Source organism: Poecilia formosa, unplaced genomic scaffold (genome assembly GCF_000485575.1).
Source record: "Poecilia formosa unplaced genomic scaffold, Poecilia_formosa-5.1.2 Scaffold119, whole genome shotgun sequence".
NCBI classification, from domain to species: Eukaryota; Metazoa; Chordata; class Actinopteri; order Cyprinodontiformes; family Poeciliidae; genus Poecilia; species Poecilia formosa.
In genome coordinates, this window is record NW_006800058.1 from 482,917 (window position 1) to 497,620 (window position 14,704).

At 38.1% G+C, this 14,704-nt stretch overlaps 1 protein-coding gene across 1 annotated transcript in view; it reads right to left on the reverse strand.

Moving 5' to 3' along the window:
- The window catches only part of LOC103143989 (neural-cadherin), a 307,861-nt gene that overhangs the window by 17,639 nt on the left and 275,518 nt on the right, over nucleotides 1–14,704 (reverse strand). Inside the window, exon 36 of the mRNA XM_016675675.1 lies at nucleotides 14,338–14,582. Coding sequence (XP_016531161.1) covers nucleotides 14,338–14,582 — 245 coding nt within the window. The remainder of the gene's footprint in view (nucleotides 1–14,337; nucleotides 14,583–14,704) is intronic.

A 14,704-nucleotide genomic window follows, 5' to 3' on the forward strand; every position in this document is an offset into this window, starting at 1 on the left:
AAATTGTACTCAAGTACAATGTACTTAAGCCCACCACTGCTTATACTTGATATGTACAGGATTTTTATAACAACTCGGTAACATGATAGTGATAGGGATTGGAAAGTTATTCATTTTGTTCCAAAGAAAAACAAAAGTGTGGAGTGAACTTATATTCATCCCCCTTTTCTCAGATACCACCGAATAAAACCCAGCGCCATTTCAGAAGTTGTCTACAGTTTAGAAAACAACATCCAAAGCTTTAAACATCATAAACCTATCAAAAGATGACTGGTGGGAGAATCTGTCAACAAGACCACTACACACAAATCTAACCTTTAAGCCAAAAAGAAAAAGAAGCCAAAGGAAGTCCTGCTTAAAGCCATGCAGGTGCATGAAGGACATGTGGAAGATGCTGATGGAAAAAACTGACATTCACAGAAGCTTTCCATCCAATGATTATTTTTTACTTTTTATTTTCAATAACTTTCTTATATATATATATCTCATATACACGTCTGCCACATTTTATTAACGTCTTATTTACACAGACCATTTTAGACATTTAACTTAAAATAAGGTTGACAAGCTGTCATCTGGGGATTATCGATGGAGGAAAAACAGAAATACATTTGCCTCAGATAAACAGTAGCCCCATTAAGAGAAGCCAATATTCATTGACAACATCCATGAATATATAAATCTACAATAATTACAGTGAAAGGGATGACAGTAGGTATAATGAAAATAAAGACTAAAGTAATAAAAGAACATAATAATAACATAAAATAAACTCAAAAGGTATGCAAGCAAGTAAATAGAGGTGTCAAGGTTACAATATGAATCTAGTTATAGGTTCCCACTTAGATACATCTTAAGTTGGAGTCTTGATGTTGTTTTTTCCATAATGCAGACGTTTTTTATTCTATCTCTCTACTGTGTAATACTGGGAGGTTGTGGTCTTAACCAAGCATATGTAATACACTTCTTTAAAATAAGAAGCAAAACTCTAATAAAGTATTTATTGTTATTATCAATCATGTTATCAAATTATCCCTTATATATATACAGATGAGTCCAAATCTAAATAAATGCCTTAAATGCTTTTTATATCCGTTGTCAAGAAAAGTCAAGCTCAGCCCACTTCCCCATGCTGGAGATTTTAATTTAATAATAACAATAAATAAAGTTATCTTTAAAATTAATTACACAGGTGACATCAAGACCCAACAGTAGAGTCAGACAGTAATACAATTAATCTGGTTGTGTGTGTTGTTATTGTGTCCTGCAAACTTTGCTTTAATTCTACTTTTTTCTATTTAATCATAAAAAATCATAGTTAGGCGGAAAGAGAGTCATGGAACAGGAAGAGCAGGTTTCCTGAAGAAAGGGGAAGTTTCCAGCCTGCATGTGGATAAAAATAGTTCAGATTGCTCATTTCAAGGCATTAAAGTTTTAAAGAATAAAATCTAAACCCAGAGTAAAATGCTTAAATGAATAATAATAACTTATGATTAAACCAATAATTAATATTGGTTTAACCAATGGTTGATATTGGTTTGATTATAAGAATATTTACACTTACTCTTACACTTGTGGAAGTACTTACAGGTGAAACAAATAAATGTAATTTGGTATCAAATAATTAGAATAATGGATTATTCTTGGTTTCTTTTCAGAAATGTCTGTAATAACTCACATTATGATTATAATAAGAGTAACTAATAAGTAATGGTTATTATAAAATTATAAATGAATGCTAAATCAGAGAAACTAAAAGGTTATAAATGTGATTTTGACATTGAACTTGAAATGGTGTAAAATGTGTAACTGTAACTAAAGGTCACTGATTATGTGTTGGAGGTACAGATGGTAGGTGAAAGGTCAGGGGGGGATAGAGGAACTGATAGGAGAGCGGAGGTGACCAAGGCCTTATTGCTAAACTTTAAACTTCCCCAAGAAAAGGTTAGACGCAAAAGGACTGTTGAGTAACCCTGGGTCATTAGAACAGACATCATGTCTCCAAAACGGTGATGGATATGAGATAATCAGTTCAAGTAGTCGGCCAATGAGACAGGCACAGCAACAAAGCTAGCCAATGCAAATGCACCAAAAGGGTGGATAAACCCTTTATAAGGTGAGTGCAAAAGAGGAGTCTTTGGTTGGATCCTTCAGGCAGCTTTGAGCCAAGATCGAGATGGACAAAGAACTCTGCAGCTGAAGAAGAGCTGGGGTCACTGAGCCAAAGACTGTTCTGCACATGGGGACCAACCCATTAGCCCCGCAACATGTGGCTTCAAATTGCACTTCCCTCCCCAGCTGGGTTCGGGACCACAAAGATAAAGACAAAGACCAAGGCAAAGATGAAGATAAAGACAAAGACCAAGGCAAAGATGAAGATAAAGACAAAGATGAAGAACAAAGGCAAAGATGAAGAACTGGTGTGTTCCTTCCATGAGACCAGCTCGTCTACATCTCGATGGACCAGAAAGAGAGACGAGGAGAAAAGAGCTACACAGCTGCAAGACAAGAAGCTGAGGACCACTACGCGCATGAGGAAGTCACCCTGAGGCCCGAGATCTGCCGCTCTAAGTCAGTACTCTTCCTGTACTGGGAGCCTCCTGCTGCCAGTACATCTGCCAGCCTCATCATCAGGCCAGTTCTGGGGTTCAAGATGCCAAACTCCATCCATCTCTCTCTCAAAGTTTCCCTTTTTTAGTTCACAGTGTCAGCATTAGGGAAAGATAGGCTAGATTATTGATTTTACTTATTTGATTATTTCTGTTACTGATTTAAGCTGTACTGACCCTTGCAAAATTGCCTTACTAATAAAATAATTAACATTAAGAAAATCTAAAAGATGTTGTGGACATTCAATTAATGAGTCACCTTAAAGTTCTTTGATGGTTGTAAAATAGCTATGAAGTTTGATTCTGGGAGGAAAAAGTGGAAAATGTTTTATAGGTTGCTTTTAGCCAAAACAACACCCTTGGGACTCTCCCGAGTCACTAAAACATACCTGGTTCAGTAACAAGTGCAAGTTGTAATAAAGAGAAAGAGCGACCGTTAACAGGTGTGCTCTGTGAAACTAGCTGATTGCGGGCTGCTCGATCTGGCTAGTTCACAGGGTGAAAAAGGGTGGGACATCTGGAGGCAGAGGTCGTTAGAAACCAGGCTAGTCTTTCTCGCACCCAGCTTAAACAGAATGTCCTCTATATTCTCATCTGGAGTAATACTCAGGAGTTAGAGGCTTCTCGGACCCGTTAGAGAGCTGGGAAGCACATCTCCCTCCTCTCAGAAGGGGAAGTAGAGAGAGAGAGAAGAGGGGAGGGGGGTATTGCGCAACAACATCGTTTGCTTACAAAATTCATCCAATGAATTTTAAGATAATTTGCAAAGACACATGGAAAATGTGTCATTCTTTTATGGGGATATCTAATGCAGACATAACCTGGGAAGTTTGCAGGTGTAACTTTAACAAAAAGTGACTCTAGAAAGTATTAACTCGAGAACTCTGAATGCAAATGTAAATCAGACCAAAACGTTGAAAACCACGTCATTTTTCTTTGGAATTGTCTTATTTAAGAGCTACTGCCCTTCCTCTGCTGCGCCGATTCAAACACATGAAGTTGGCAAAAGACATTTTTGATGGTGTTCTTTAAAAAAAAAAAAGAAAAAAAAAGTCTCTTGCTGCTACTTAAATTTCAGAGAGAGGTATGCTTGACCAATCGAGCAAGGAATGCTCCACCGATTGAAATTACTACAGGAGCCCCTGGAGCATTGATCTCAATTTCTGCAGGTTTGAGTAAACAGCACCTTATACGCCTACAAATCAAGTAATTAACACTTAAAACAGAACTGAGCTTCAACAGGATCAAGGTTGGATGTCGCATTTAATACGAGCCTGAAGCTAAATTGCAAGGGAGAGCTGTGGAATAAAGGTGAAAAGAGAGAGAAAGAGAGAAACAGAGTGAGAGAGAGAAAGAGAGAGAGAGAGAGAGAGAGAGAGAAATGATCATTTGAACTGTGTCTGACTAGTTCCAGGGTGTGAAGGAGTTGCACTCTGAAATACCAATGAGACGCGCAGACATTGCCAGAAGCTGTGCTCACTTTCACCATCCTCCTCAGAACTACGCAGCTCTTGGTTTCCTTTTTTCTAATGAAAAAAAAAGAAAAAGAAAAAGAAAAAGAATGTTGTGTACCACCTCTGCTGCATAATCTCGTCAGTTCTCTTTTGTTTTTCTTTGGTGATTTTCATTGTCCTGTTGTATTTTTGTAGCGCTCTGATCTCTTCCACTGTTCTCTGTCTCCGTCTTGATTCAGCTCTTCTGTTGCAGCGTCCTCAATTAAACAGAGGGAGCCTGTCAGCGGCAATTCTCTCTGTGTGACTGTGCCCAAGGCAAGTTTCTCCTTTAGGAATAGATTTTACGGAGCTAAAGGTACAGGAAGATGAATATTTAACAGACAAATACAGTCAGTCAGGCAAAGACAAAAAAATAGGATTTTAATACAGGCAAACTAGACACTAGTGTGTTCCAAGTTCATCCGCCTCCAGGGGAGGAAGTGAGGCTGGTGCAGAAGTTTAGCAGCTACAAAATTTCTGCTGCTGCTTTCTGACCTTCTTGCTATGAAAGCTTAAATATCAGGAAAACAGCTTTATCTTCAGTCCATTTCTGGGTTCTAGTCATGGAACACTGGCCTTGTCAAATGCAGGTCTATGAAACTTCAGAATATGATTCTTAAAGGTGTTCAAAGGATTTTGTATGAACGGCTGATACACCACAATCCAATCATTAAGCGCAAACAGCTACCAACACACCAAGAGTAAGATTCCTGAAATACACAGCGGCACTCCAAGAATTCATGCAGATTTCAGATGCTGTATGTGGAACTGATGAATTTCTTCCAAGAAGAAATACAATAGAACCTATGGAGTGCTTAATTTTAATGCATGAATCAAATCTGTGAAAGAGTCAAAGACTTTGATGGTACTATGATCGACCACTTTATTAAATTCCACTATACTGGCACAAAAAAACAACACAGTTTCTGAATGAAATTTAAGATTTATAAAAATATAAATACAACGGGTGGTTTGGGGATCCTGCTATATTACAATCAAACATATCAAAGAGTGTGACATTTCTGGGGTCAGTTTATGGCTCTCAGCAGTGGCTTTGTCCTCACACTGTATGTGGCTCTCTACAACCATAACTCCTGTAGAGACATGCTTAAAGGTTTTCAGGTTTTTCTGTATAGAATACACCCACCCTCGTATAGGCTGGCAACTGAAGTCAGCCAATGGCAAAAACCAACATCATCCACTCAACTGGAAATAAATTTGCGCTTAAAGACACATGGGAGCTGCTCCATTCATTTTCTATGGAGTTTGCACAATGAGGTGGCGATTGCTAGTCCTGCTCCAGTCAATCACCAATGACATTCAACATGTGAAATTTTGTGCTTGTACATGTAGATGTGGACATGTGGGCTTGAGTCACAACACAGGAAAGCTGTGCAATGTTCATCTTTTCTTGCTGTTGTTGGTATTGCGTCCCGTGTGTTGGGTTTCACCCAGAATGGAGCGGTCAATGTCAACTTGCTCTTGTAACACACCTACAATAATTAAAAAAAACACATAAAACCAACATGTCCTACAAATGGCCAAAAATATTCTTTCAAATGTATATAAAGAAAGATTTATATAAAGATATAAAGTATGGCAACAGAAATAAGATCAACATGTTATAGAAAGAGGTGATAGTGAACCAACTGCCCTCCAATAGGCTTTGGTGGGAAATTGTAATAAAATGATCAATTAATGGAAACTATTTCATATTGTTAGGAATCAAACAGTTTACCAGTGGAATGGAGGAAATTAATAATCACACTGTGGATAATAATAGGAACCGATAAATTACAGAAAAGCTGAATGTGCACAGATTCTGTTTTACAAACAACACAGTTTCACAGTTTCTCATAAAATGATTGTTTCTTGGCTCTATAACTAATCAACAATTAAAGTTTGTCAGACCAAAAGTCACCAGTGAATCCTGTTTCAGTCAGTTGTTTTGAAAAAAATTCATGATTTTCAACCAGCAAAATGTCACTGTGTGAAGGATGGGAGTGACACCAGGCCAGTAAACCTTTGGGGATTCTGTCAGACCTGCACTTATTTTTATTCCTTTGCTTAGCTGAGTGTGACACTGTCATTTCTAAATGAGCAGTCCTGGGGCCTGGAGGCTTTATGTAGAGTCACGGCCGGAGCCAGAGCCACCTCTTCTGAGAGGTCAGTGATGGTTTTACCAGTTTACTCCAGATAGGTTGATGGCCACAGCCCAGATGACCATATAGGTACAAATGATCTACAACCACATCCTGCTCGTCATATTCAACCTCTTGATAGTTCTGTGATTTGGGATTTACTCATCGTTGTCTGTCATTTAAAATGACCCGTTGAAAAAACTTTATGACAGCAACATTTCATTTTTCTTTGTACTTAATAAACTATTTTTAAATTAATTGTTCCATGTTTCATCAAGCAACTCGTCCATGTTTGTGGCCCCTTGCACTTTAACTTTTTAACTTCCCTCATATATACACAATCCAGCTGTTCATATGCAGATTTCTGGCCACTTGGATAGCAATGCATGTACAGTAGCTGTATTTCACTTACAAATGTATGTAAATCTTTAGTTTCCATTAAATAAGAAAAGGCATTAAAATCGCACATGAATAATAATTTTCGTAATTTAAATTTGTGCAATTTTATGGTTAATGGCTATGTAGCAGGTGTCGTGGAAAAAAATAGGAATTCTCTATTAAATATTTGGTTCTTTCAAATGAAATGCTAACATCTTTTGGGCTCAGACATGGAACAGAACACGGTAGAGAACTACAGATGCTGCTACTGGCACAGACGACAAAGATGGTTTGTTTATGTTTTTCCAGACAATGTGCAGCTGGCTCCACCAGAGCTCTCACAGCATCACCGTTCATAAAGCTGTGTGTCATTCCAACATGTTGAATCCATAACTATTCCAAAATCTCCAACTACAATTTCCCCAAACGGAGCATACATAGCCGCCCCCAAGTAGGCGGGGCTTGTTGCTCCAATACCTGAATAAGACGCCGAAGTCTCCTCTGATTGGCTGATAGATGATGAGCGCTAGCACCAGGGCTGGATTATGAAAATAATCAGCCATTAATCTTTTCATAATTCATAAAAATAAAAATTATGGTCACTGCCATAATTTTTAATGACACTGCATGAACAAGGTTATCCACGTGTAGTTTTGATTTCTATTTCTTATTTTGCAGTTGTGTTTTTTCCACATTAGCTGAATATCTACAAAGATTTGTGAACATTTGTAATAGAAATGCAGCTACGGTTTGCTGCACTGCATCCTCTATAGTTTCATATGTGATTTTAATTTCATTTTTTATTTTATGGAAACATCGAGATTGCAAAACTGAGTTTCCTCTGAAATTGCTGTAAGTTTTTATTTTTATCATTTTTAAAACCAAAAACATTGCTGTCTGTGATTGGATGTTACTCCAGTGTCACGTAACATCACACTTTCACTTAAGACTTTGTTTTCTGTACCATTTCAAATGATCTTGAGACCTTTTTAAATCCCTTACCAGTCGTGCTGAATTTCTTAATACTGTTGAAACTTATGTTAAGGAAGCACATGTTTAAGGATATTAGAAAAATAAACAGGCTTTGGTTGCATATCCAAATTTTGTGACGACCTTTTGTTCCACCCACCCACACCCTGCGCTGTCTCAGGGTGGTGCTGGACTCTGTCCACTGTGGTGGACTCTGGCCTGTTGCTCATCTGAAACTATTTGCATCCTTCATTTCTTTTTAATGTCAACACTTTTGTTTATTTGTGCAAATATTCTTGTTTCTCGAGGCAATAACGATCACCTCAAAGGTCTGCTGCATGCACACCCTCACAATTACGACACCAAACAGCCTAAAAATTTTAAATACATTAGTTATTAAATAGTTATTTACCCATTGTTGCAACATTGCAAGTTATATCACCGTTGAAAGACTAAGAACATATATCTGCATGTTTTTCAGAGATCTATGGATCAATGAAACCTGAGCAGAATTTCAGCAGAATGTCAACTAACCTCTGCATGACTGAATGTGGTTTGATAAAGCTTTTATGTGAGGAATCCAAAATCTAAAAAAGGTTAAAATTGTTGCTTTCTAAAGTTTTACTTGCTTTGCAAAACATAATTTTAAACAAGAAATGACTTGACAAAATTCTATCCAGTTCCAGCTGCACCCCTTCTACCTGATACACTGAAAAAAAAAAACAATTGATTTGCTGTCCTTCCCTTCAAGGTTGTGCTTCCTATTAGCACCTAATGCAATGCATCACGCAGTAATTATTACAACTGCTTCTAAGTGTTGTGTGTTTACAGGCCCCTGTTAGTGTAAGTGTGATAGCATTATTCCAACAACTTAAATACCTACTGCTTTAGTTTACTGCACTTCAAAGAGTTGAAGCAACAATCTGACACATTTCAGAAATAATTAGAAACATCCGGAAACACACAGCTAATGCGTTATGTAGAAACACTACAACACCTAAAGTAATGAGACTGCTGCCTGAACACACAGGCGTTAATGGCACTCAGCAGATAAGTCTGAATGCCGAGTTAACCAATCCTTTGCAGCGATGCTGTGAGAGCTCTGCTGGAGCCAGCTCATATTGTCTGAAAAACAAAAACAAACCTTTGTGCTCCTGCTACTTCCTGTTATCTTTTCCATCGTTTTCACCAGTAGTAACATCCTGCTGTTGATCATGTGACTTGTGCAATGCAGTAAAAGTGTTTTCATTGCTTTTCATCGAAAAATATGTTTTTTTTTCTAAGTTGGAGTGTTTCCATATATCAAATTTATTTTCTAAATTTATATTTGCACAATTCTGTGTTTAATGGGAACGCAGCTAGTGTTGCGTTTAAATTCAATGAGCTACAGAGAACAGCCAAGTCTCTCATAAAAGTTAGTGGCAGTAGAAACCAAAGAGTTGAAGTCTGAATACTTTTGGCTATATAATATAAGTTGTAGTCATGCTAGCTATTTAATGAGTATATTAGTAAATGTCTTTAACAACTGCTATATCTTCATTTACCCAAATGAGAGGGGCTGCATACAAATGTGGCAACTACCAAAAATCAGTATTAAATCCATTACTTCCCCTCCAAAAATACATTAAACTGCAGTTTTAAACATTTAGGAATATAAGGAACCTGGAAACCTGGAAACTTCACTAAAGATCAGGATGCGTGAAAAGTGTTTAGCTCTTCTCACTGTGATATTAAACGTGATATCAAAGTCTTTTGTCTTTTTTTTTTAGGAAAGCAGCAATAAGACTGTCTTTCTTAAAAGTTTGTTGTAGACATTACAGAAGATGACTTTGACCTCACTGTGATGCAGTGAGGTCAAAGTAGCCAAGGTCAATTCTGTCAGCATAAAGTGGTGTCATCATCAGAGTTAATATTATTAGATGCAAGGTTTGGTCTCTTACTGGAGAATTGCTTCTTCACAACACCAATCATCTTCTAGCCTGCATGTCTTTGCGTCCTGCAGGGCGTGGCCACAGCACCGTTTGAATCTCAATGTGGCTCGTGCTCATCAAGGGCTCATTTAGTTTTCAAAATGTCTGAGGTTCAGTTTTGAAAAATGTAGAGTGTCAGCATGCATGAAGGCATTATGTAAAAGAAAAAAATAAATGTTTTTTTGTCCTTCGGCGATATGAACAGACTGCGTCCTGGTGGGCTTACCTGCTCTCCTGAGAATGACTATTATGTATTCTTTCTTAAAACACACTGTCACTGTTACTCGGTGTACAAAAACAGAGTTGAAGACTCCGAAAGATCCAGATTGTTTATTCTTTTACAGAAAGTCAATGACAAGAAGTTCTGGTAGGACAGCAGTTCTCTTAGAAGATTTAGAAAACGATGTTACCAAACCTGATGTGTTCGCAAAAAGCACAAGCTTGTCTGTATCCTTACTAAGACACGACACAGCTGCATCATCATTCCAACTACAGTGGGTTTATTTTCTACTGGCTTTACTTTCAGGATTCTTTCTACACCCTCTGTACATTTATTGTTTCACAAAATGAAACTCTAATAAAGCATTTTCTGATCTACCTAAGAAAATTCTCAAACTGACTCATCATTTCCTTGTCAGTGTGCAAAACAAGCTGCTAACAACTAATTGATTAACTTATCAAGTTGACCAAGGTTGACCAACTCTCATCATTTTGGACTGAAGTTTCAGCTTTTCCTTTGATTCTCACTCTTACTTTTTACATGACAAACTTTAAAATGTGTCATGGAATTCTGACTTTGTGCTTTTTTGATAACTGTCTGTTTTTAAGGTCCATAAAACAGTTTGGACATCAGATAATTTTAAACAATAATTGATTTAATCAACCAAGAGCTAAAACCTAATTTCATTGTATTTGTAGAGTTCATCTTTTGGAAGCCATATTTAAGTATACGCAAAATATTAGCATCAACGTCGGTATTGGCCGATGTTAGCCGTTTTCAACATTTCAGAATCCGTCCTGTGAGTAAAACTGGGCCGATATTAATATCTGATAGTTATTTCCATCTTGTTGCCATTTGTACATGCATTTTGAGAGGGGAGAGTTGACCATGTGTTATTTGTTTGGTCATGTGTCAGTGAGAGTGATGAGGTTTTTAACTGAAGCAGAGAAGCAATCATAGTGGTGTAGTCGACAGGTTATTGCAATATTTACACCAGGGATCTCCAAACGTTTTCCTGTGAGGGCCACATAACTTTTCCCTTCTCTGCTGGGGGGCCAGAGTCAGTTTGTAACAGAAAAAATGTGACGATTGCAGGAGTGCCTAAATGTAAAAATGTATTGTTTTCCAGAAAGCACAATCAAATAACATCCTCTGGGTTCTTCACAGAACAAAAGTCAGGAAATAAATAATAACAGTATTTATGAAATAAATAATAACCAAATAACCCTCTCTGGGTTCTTCACAGAATAAATCCAGGAAGGATTATAGTCCGTATTTTGCAAACTATGAGCCGCACTGGACTATAAGGCACAACCCCGAAGTTAAAAAAACAAAACAAAAAAAAACAAAAAACAGTAAACATACACATATGCAGATATCTCTGCCGCTCCAGTTTTTCCACAACTATGCAGCAGCAGAGGGGGTGGACAGCCAACATTTGAGTAATAACAGGTCAACTGAATATCACATTTATTACGGCTGAAAAAGAAAAAGTTGCCAAGTTTAGATTTAACAGAACTGATTACAAACGGTAACTGTAACAGTAAAAGTGCTGATCCTTCGTGTCTGCTACTAGCATGTGCTACTAGCATGTGCTAAATGAAAGTAGGCGCTTTCTTCTTCTTCTTCTTCTTCTTTAGATTTCAACAGCAGCTTGCATCCATTATTGTTGCACTACTGCCATTTACTGGATCCTAATATACTATACCTCAAATTCTCATAATGATCCCAGTATTATTTAAAAAACAAAAGAAAAATCTTTTCTCCCTCAATGCTATTTAACTGATCAGCAACATTCTCAAATTTCAATTCCGTATTAAAACCTAATTCCGTTTTAATGGGCGCTTTCTTCGTTTATTTCCAATTTTGACTTCCAATGATCCACTTCCTGCTAAAGAGCCCCCTGGTGGTTGAAGAAAAATCCACATATAAGCGGCTTATAGTCCGGAAAATACGGTATATTAAAAAAAATCTAAATGGTCTCTGGTACTGCTCAGGGGGCCAGACCAAATGTGGCCCTCTGAGCACAGGGGGCCACATCTGGCCACATTTGGCCAGATGTGGCCCGCGGGCCGTAGTTTGGGGACCAGTGATTTACACCATCGGTAAATATCGGCTGTCGGCCATAAACATAATGCACAATGTAAACAGGGAACAGACTTAAAAAAAAAACATGCTTGAAATTATTTCTTAAAATGCATTAAAGCATATTTAAATGCTTCTTAAAGTTGGTGACCACCTTGCTGCATGTTTCTATTGTCATATTGATGAACACATATTAATATTTTGAGGTTAAAAGGCCTCCTTGCCATCACCTCCTTTCCTCTGTATTGGATTCAAGTTGCGACTCCAGAAAGTGTTACTTCCAATAAAAAGAAACATGTTGATAAAAATAAAAAATGAGGAGATTAAACCAAAATCTTCCATGGTTATGAATAATTTTAGTCTCAACTGTGGATTACACCAAGCAGAAGAAAATATCTCAATCTGGCTGTAAATTTCTGACCAGCTTCTTAATCTGTGGATCTGTTTGTAAATTTCAGCCATTTAAATATCAGCCATTCACCAGACAGCTGAGGTTTCCTGCCATGAAGGACACACTGATATTCCTGCTGATGATTGTTCATCTAAAGTTGCATCTGAAAATATTTTAAATTGTAAAGTTTTCCGATGCTTGAAACAGATAAATGACTGTTTAAACAGGCCAAATTCAACTCTACTGCAAATAAACATTTACAAATCAAGTGTGATTTCAGGCACACCTAATGCAACCAATCCAACCAAGTGTTTATGAGTATGTTTCAGACAGAACACCTGAAATAGCTCAAAGTCTTGACAGTGACATTTCATTGTGAGAGAAACGGTGGCTACTCCAGCTTCAAACTAAGAATGGCCAGAGGTTTAAGAATATTAATGAACCTGAGACCTTTGATTCCTCCAGGAATGCTGAATTATTTCCAGACTGCAGAAGTTGTGAAACACTGAATTTTGTGATGCGACATGTAATATTTCATTTGGTTATTACAAAGAGATGCTAATCTTTTCGTGGAGGTTGAATACTTTCAGGAGAAAAACAGTGTACACACACACACACACGTTTGTTTTGCTATCTTTGTGGGGACTTTCCATTGACTTCCATTCATTTCTACTAATTTCTACAGCCTAAACCTTACCTTTACCCTTTTCCTAACCCTAACCATCACATACCTAACCCTAACCCTAACCAAAACTCAATTCATACCTTAGCCCTAACTCTGACCCCTGACCCAAAAACAGGGTTTCCCCTCGTGGGGACCAGGCTCAGGGCCCCACCAGGAGCGATTGGTCCCCACAACGTAGCATATGTCAGGAAAATCGTCCCCACAAGGTATTACAAACAAACGCACACACACACACACACACACGCACACACACACACACACACACACACGTCAATCATTTAGTTAGCCCTTTTCCATACAACACTCGCTGAAAACAACATAAGCTGTAGCATCAAAGCTGTAAACACATGTCAACATAAAGCAAGATATTTCTCAAAAAAAATTTTTGAATCACTTTTTTTTCAATGATAGCTTGTTTTCTGTTTGTTTTTCAGATGTTCACACTTTCTGTATGCAAAAGGTGCAAGGCTGGGTTCTCCGGCTGAATGTGAAGCCCTAGGCTACAATTTGAACCTTTTTACCAGGAAAACATCCTTAAATTCAGTCACTAACACCTCCACAGCTGTAAGAGCAAAGTAAACAACTTTAGTTTACAAGACACTAAGGAGAATTTGGAAACATACCAGCTTTTTATCCTTATGTGTATGGCAGGGGAAAAAAAACATCCGCTGAACATAACATTTGTACCTCAGCCTTTGCAGAAATTTCCATTAGAGAGCGGCGATACGTGAAGCGGTTCCTCTTGATGTAAAACTGTCTAAATTTCACCAATTTTATGACCGAAGAACAGCAAATTCTCAAATGAAGAGGACTAATTTAGCAGCTTTGATGACATGTACGTATATATTTAGAAATGTTGGAAAATGTGTTCTAACCTTTTCGGTGCCAAACAGTACTGAAAAGATCAGAGAGCAAAAGATTAAACATGATAGAACTTTTATAAATATAGGATGTTTTTCTTCAAGATTCTCCTCCACAATCTTTATGTTGAGGTTACAAAGGCAGAGTGGAAAGTTATTTTAAAATATGGTCTGATAGAGAACCCATCAGAACGACTCTTAACGAAACCAAACTAAACCTGTCACGCTGCCCCCTCACCTGCGGTGGCGCTGCACCAAGAACCACTGACGGAAACAACATAAAAACATCTGAAGAAGGGAACTTCCTTCTTCCCAAAATGTGAAGACAAATGGAGTGGTATGAGATTTTGGGTGTTGCAGGATTCTTCATTTTTGTTTGGCAAAGGACCATTTCTCCCACAACACAAGTATTTGTTTTGGTAGCATTTACCCAGAATGCCCTCGCTACAATCTGCTCCACAACACTGTCAGATCCAGGGTTATAAATATAAGCTGGTGTTCTTCAATCTATGAGATGCAATTGAAGCAACACTTACCGAGCAACGCCATGAAGCAGATACAGATGGCAAAGAGCGAGCTGAAGCTCAGGCCCACGTCCTCCCTATAAACAGCCAATGTTGTCTCACAGTGGCGCCCCCTGTAGCCCTCTGGACAGTGACAGGTGAATTTAGAGGGTGACTGGGCCACGCAGGTTCCCCGGTGACAAGGCCGCGTCGCGCATAGCGTGTACACACAGGACTTTTTGGTGCCGTTCACATGGATCATGTGACCAGGAGGACACCTGCAAAACACGAAAAAAGCAGGCAGAAAAACAAGAATTGAAAAGAGGTTTACGTAATTTAAAAACAATGTTTGACAGCAATTCAAACTGTCAAACATTTGTTATGACAGGTCAAATTGCAC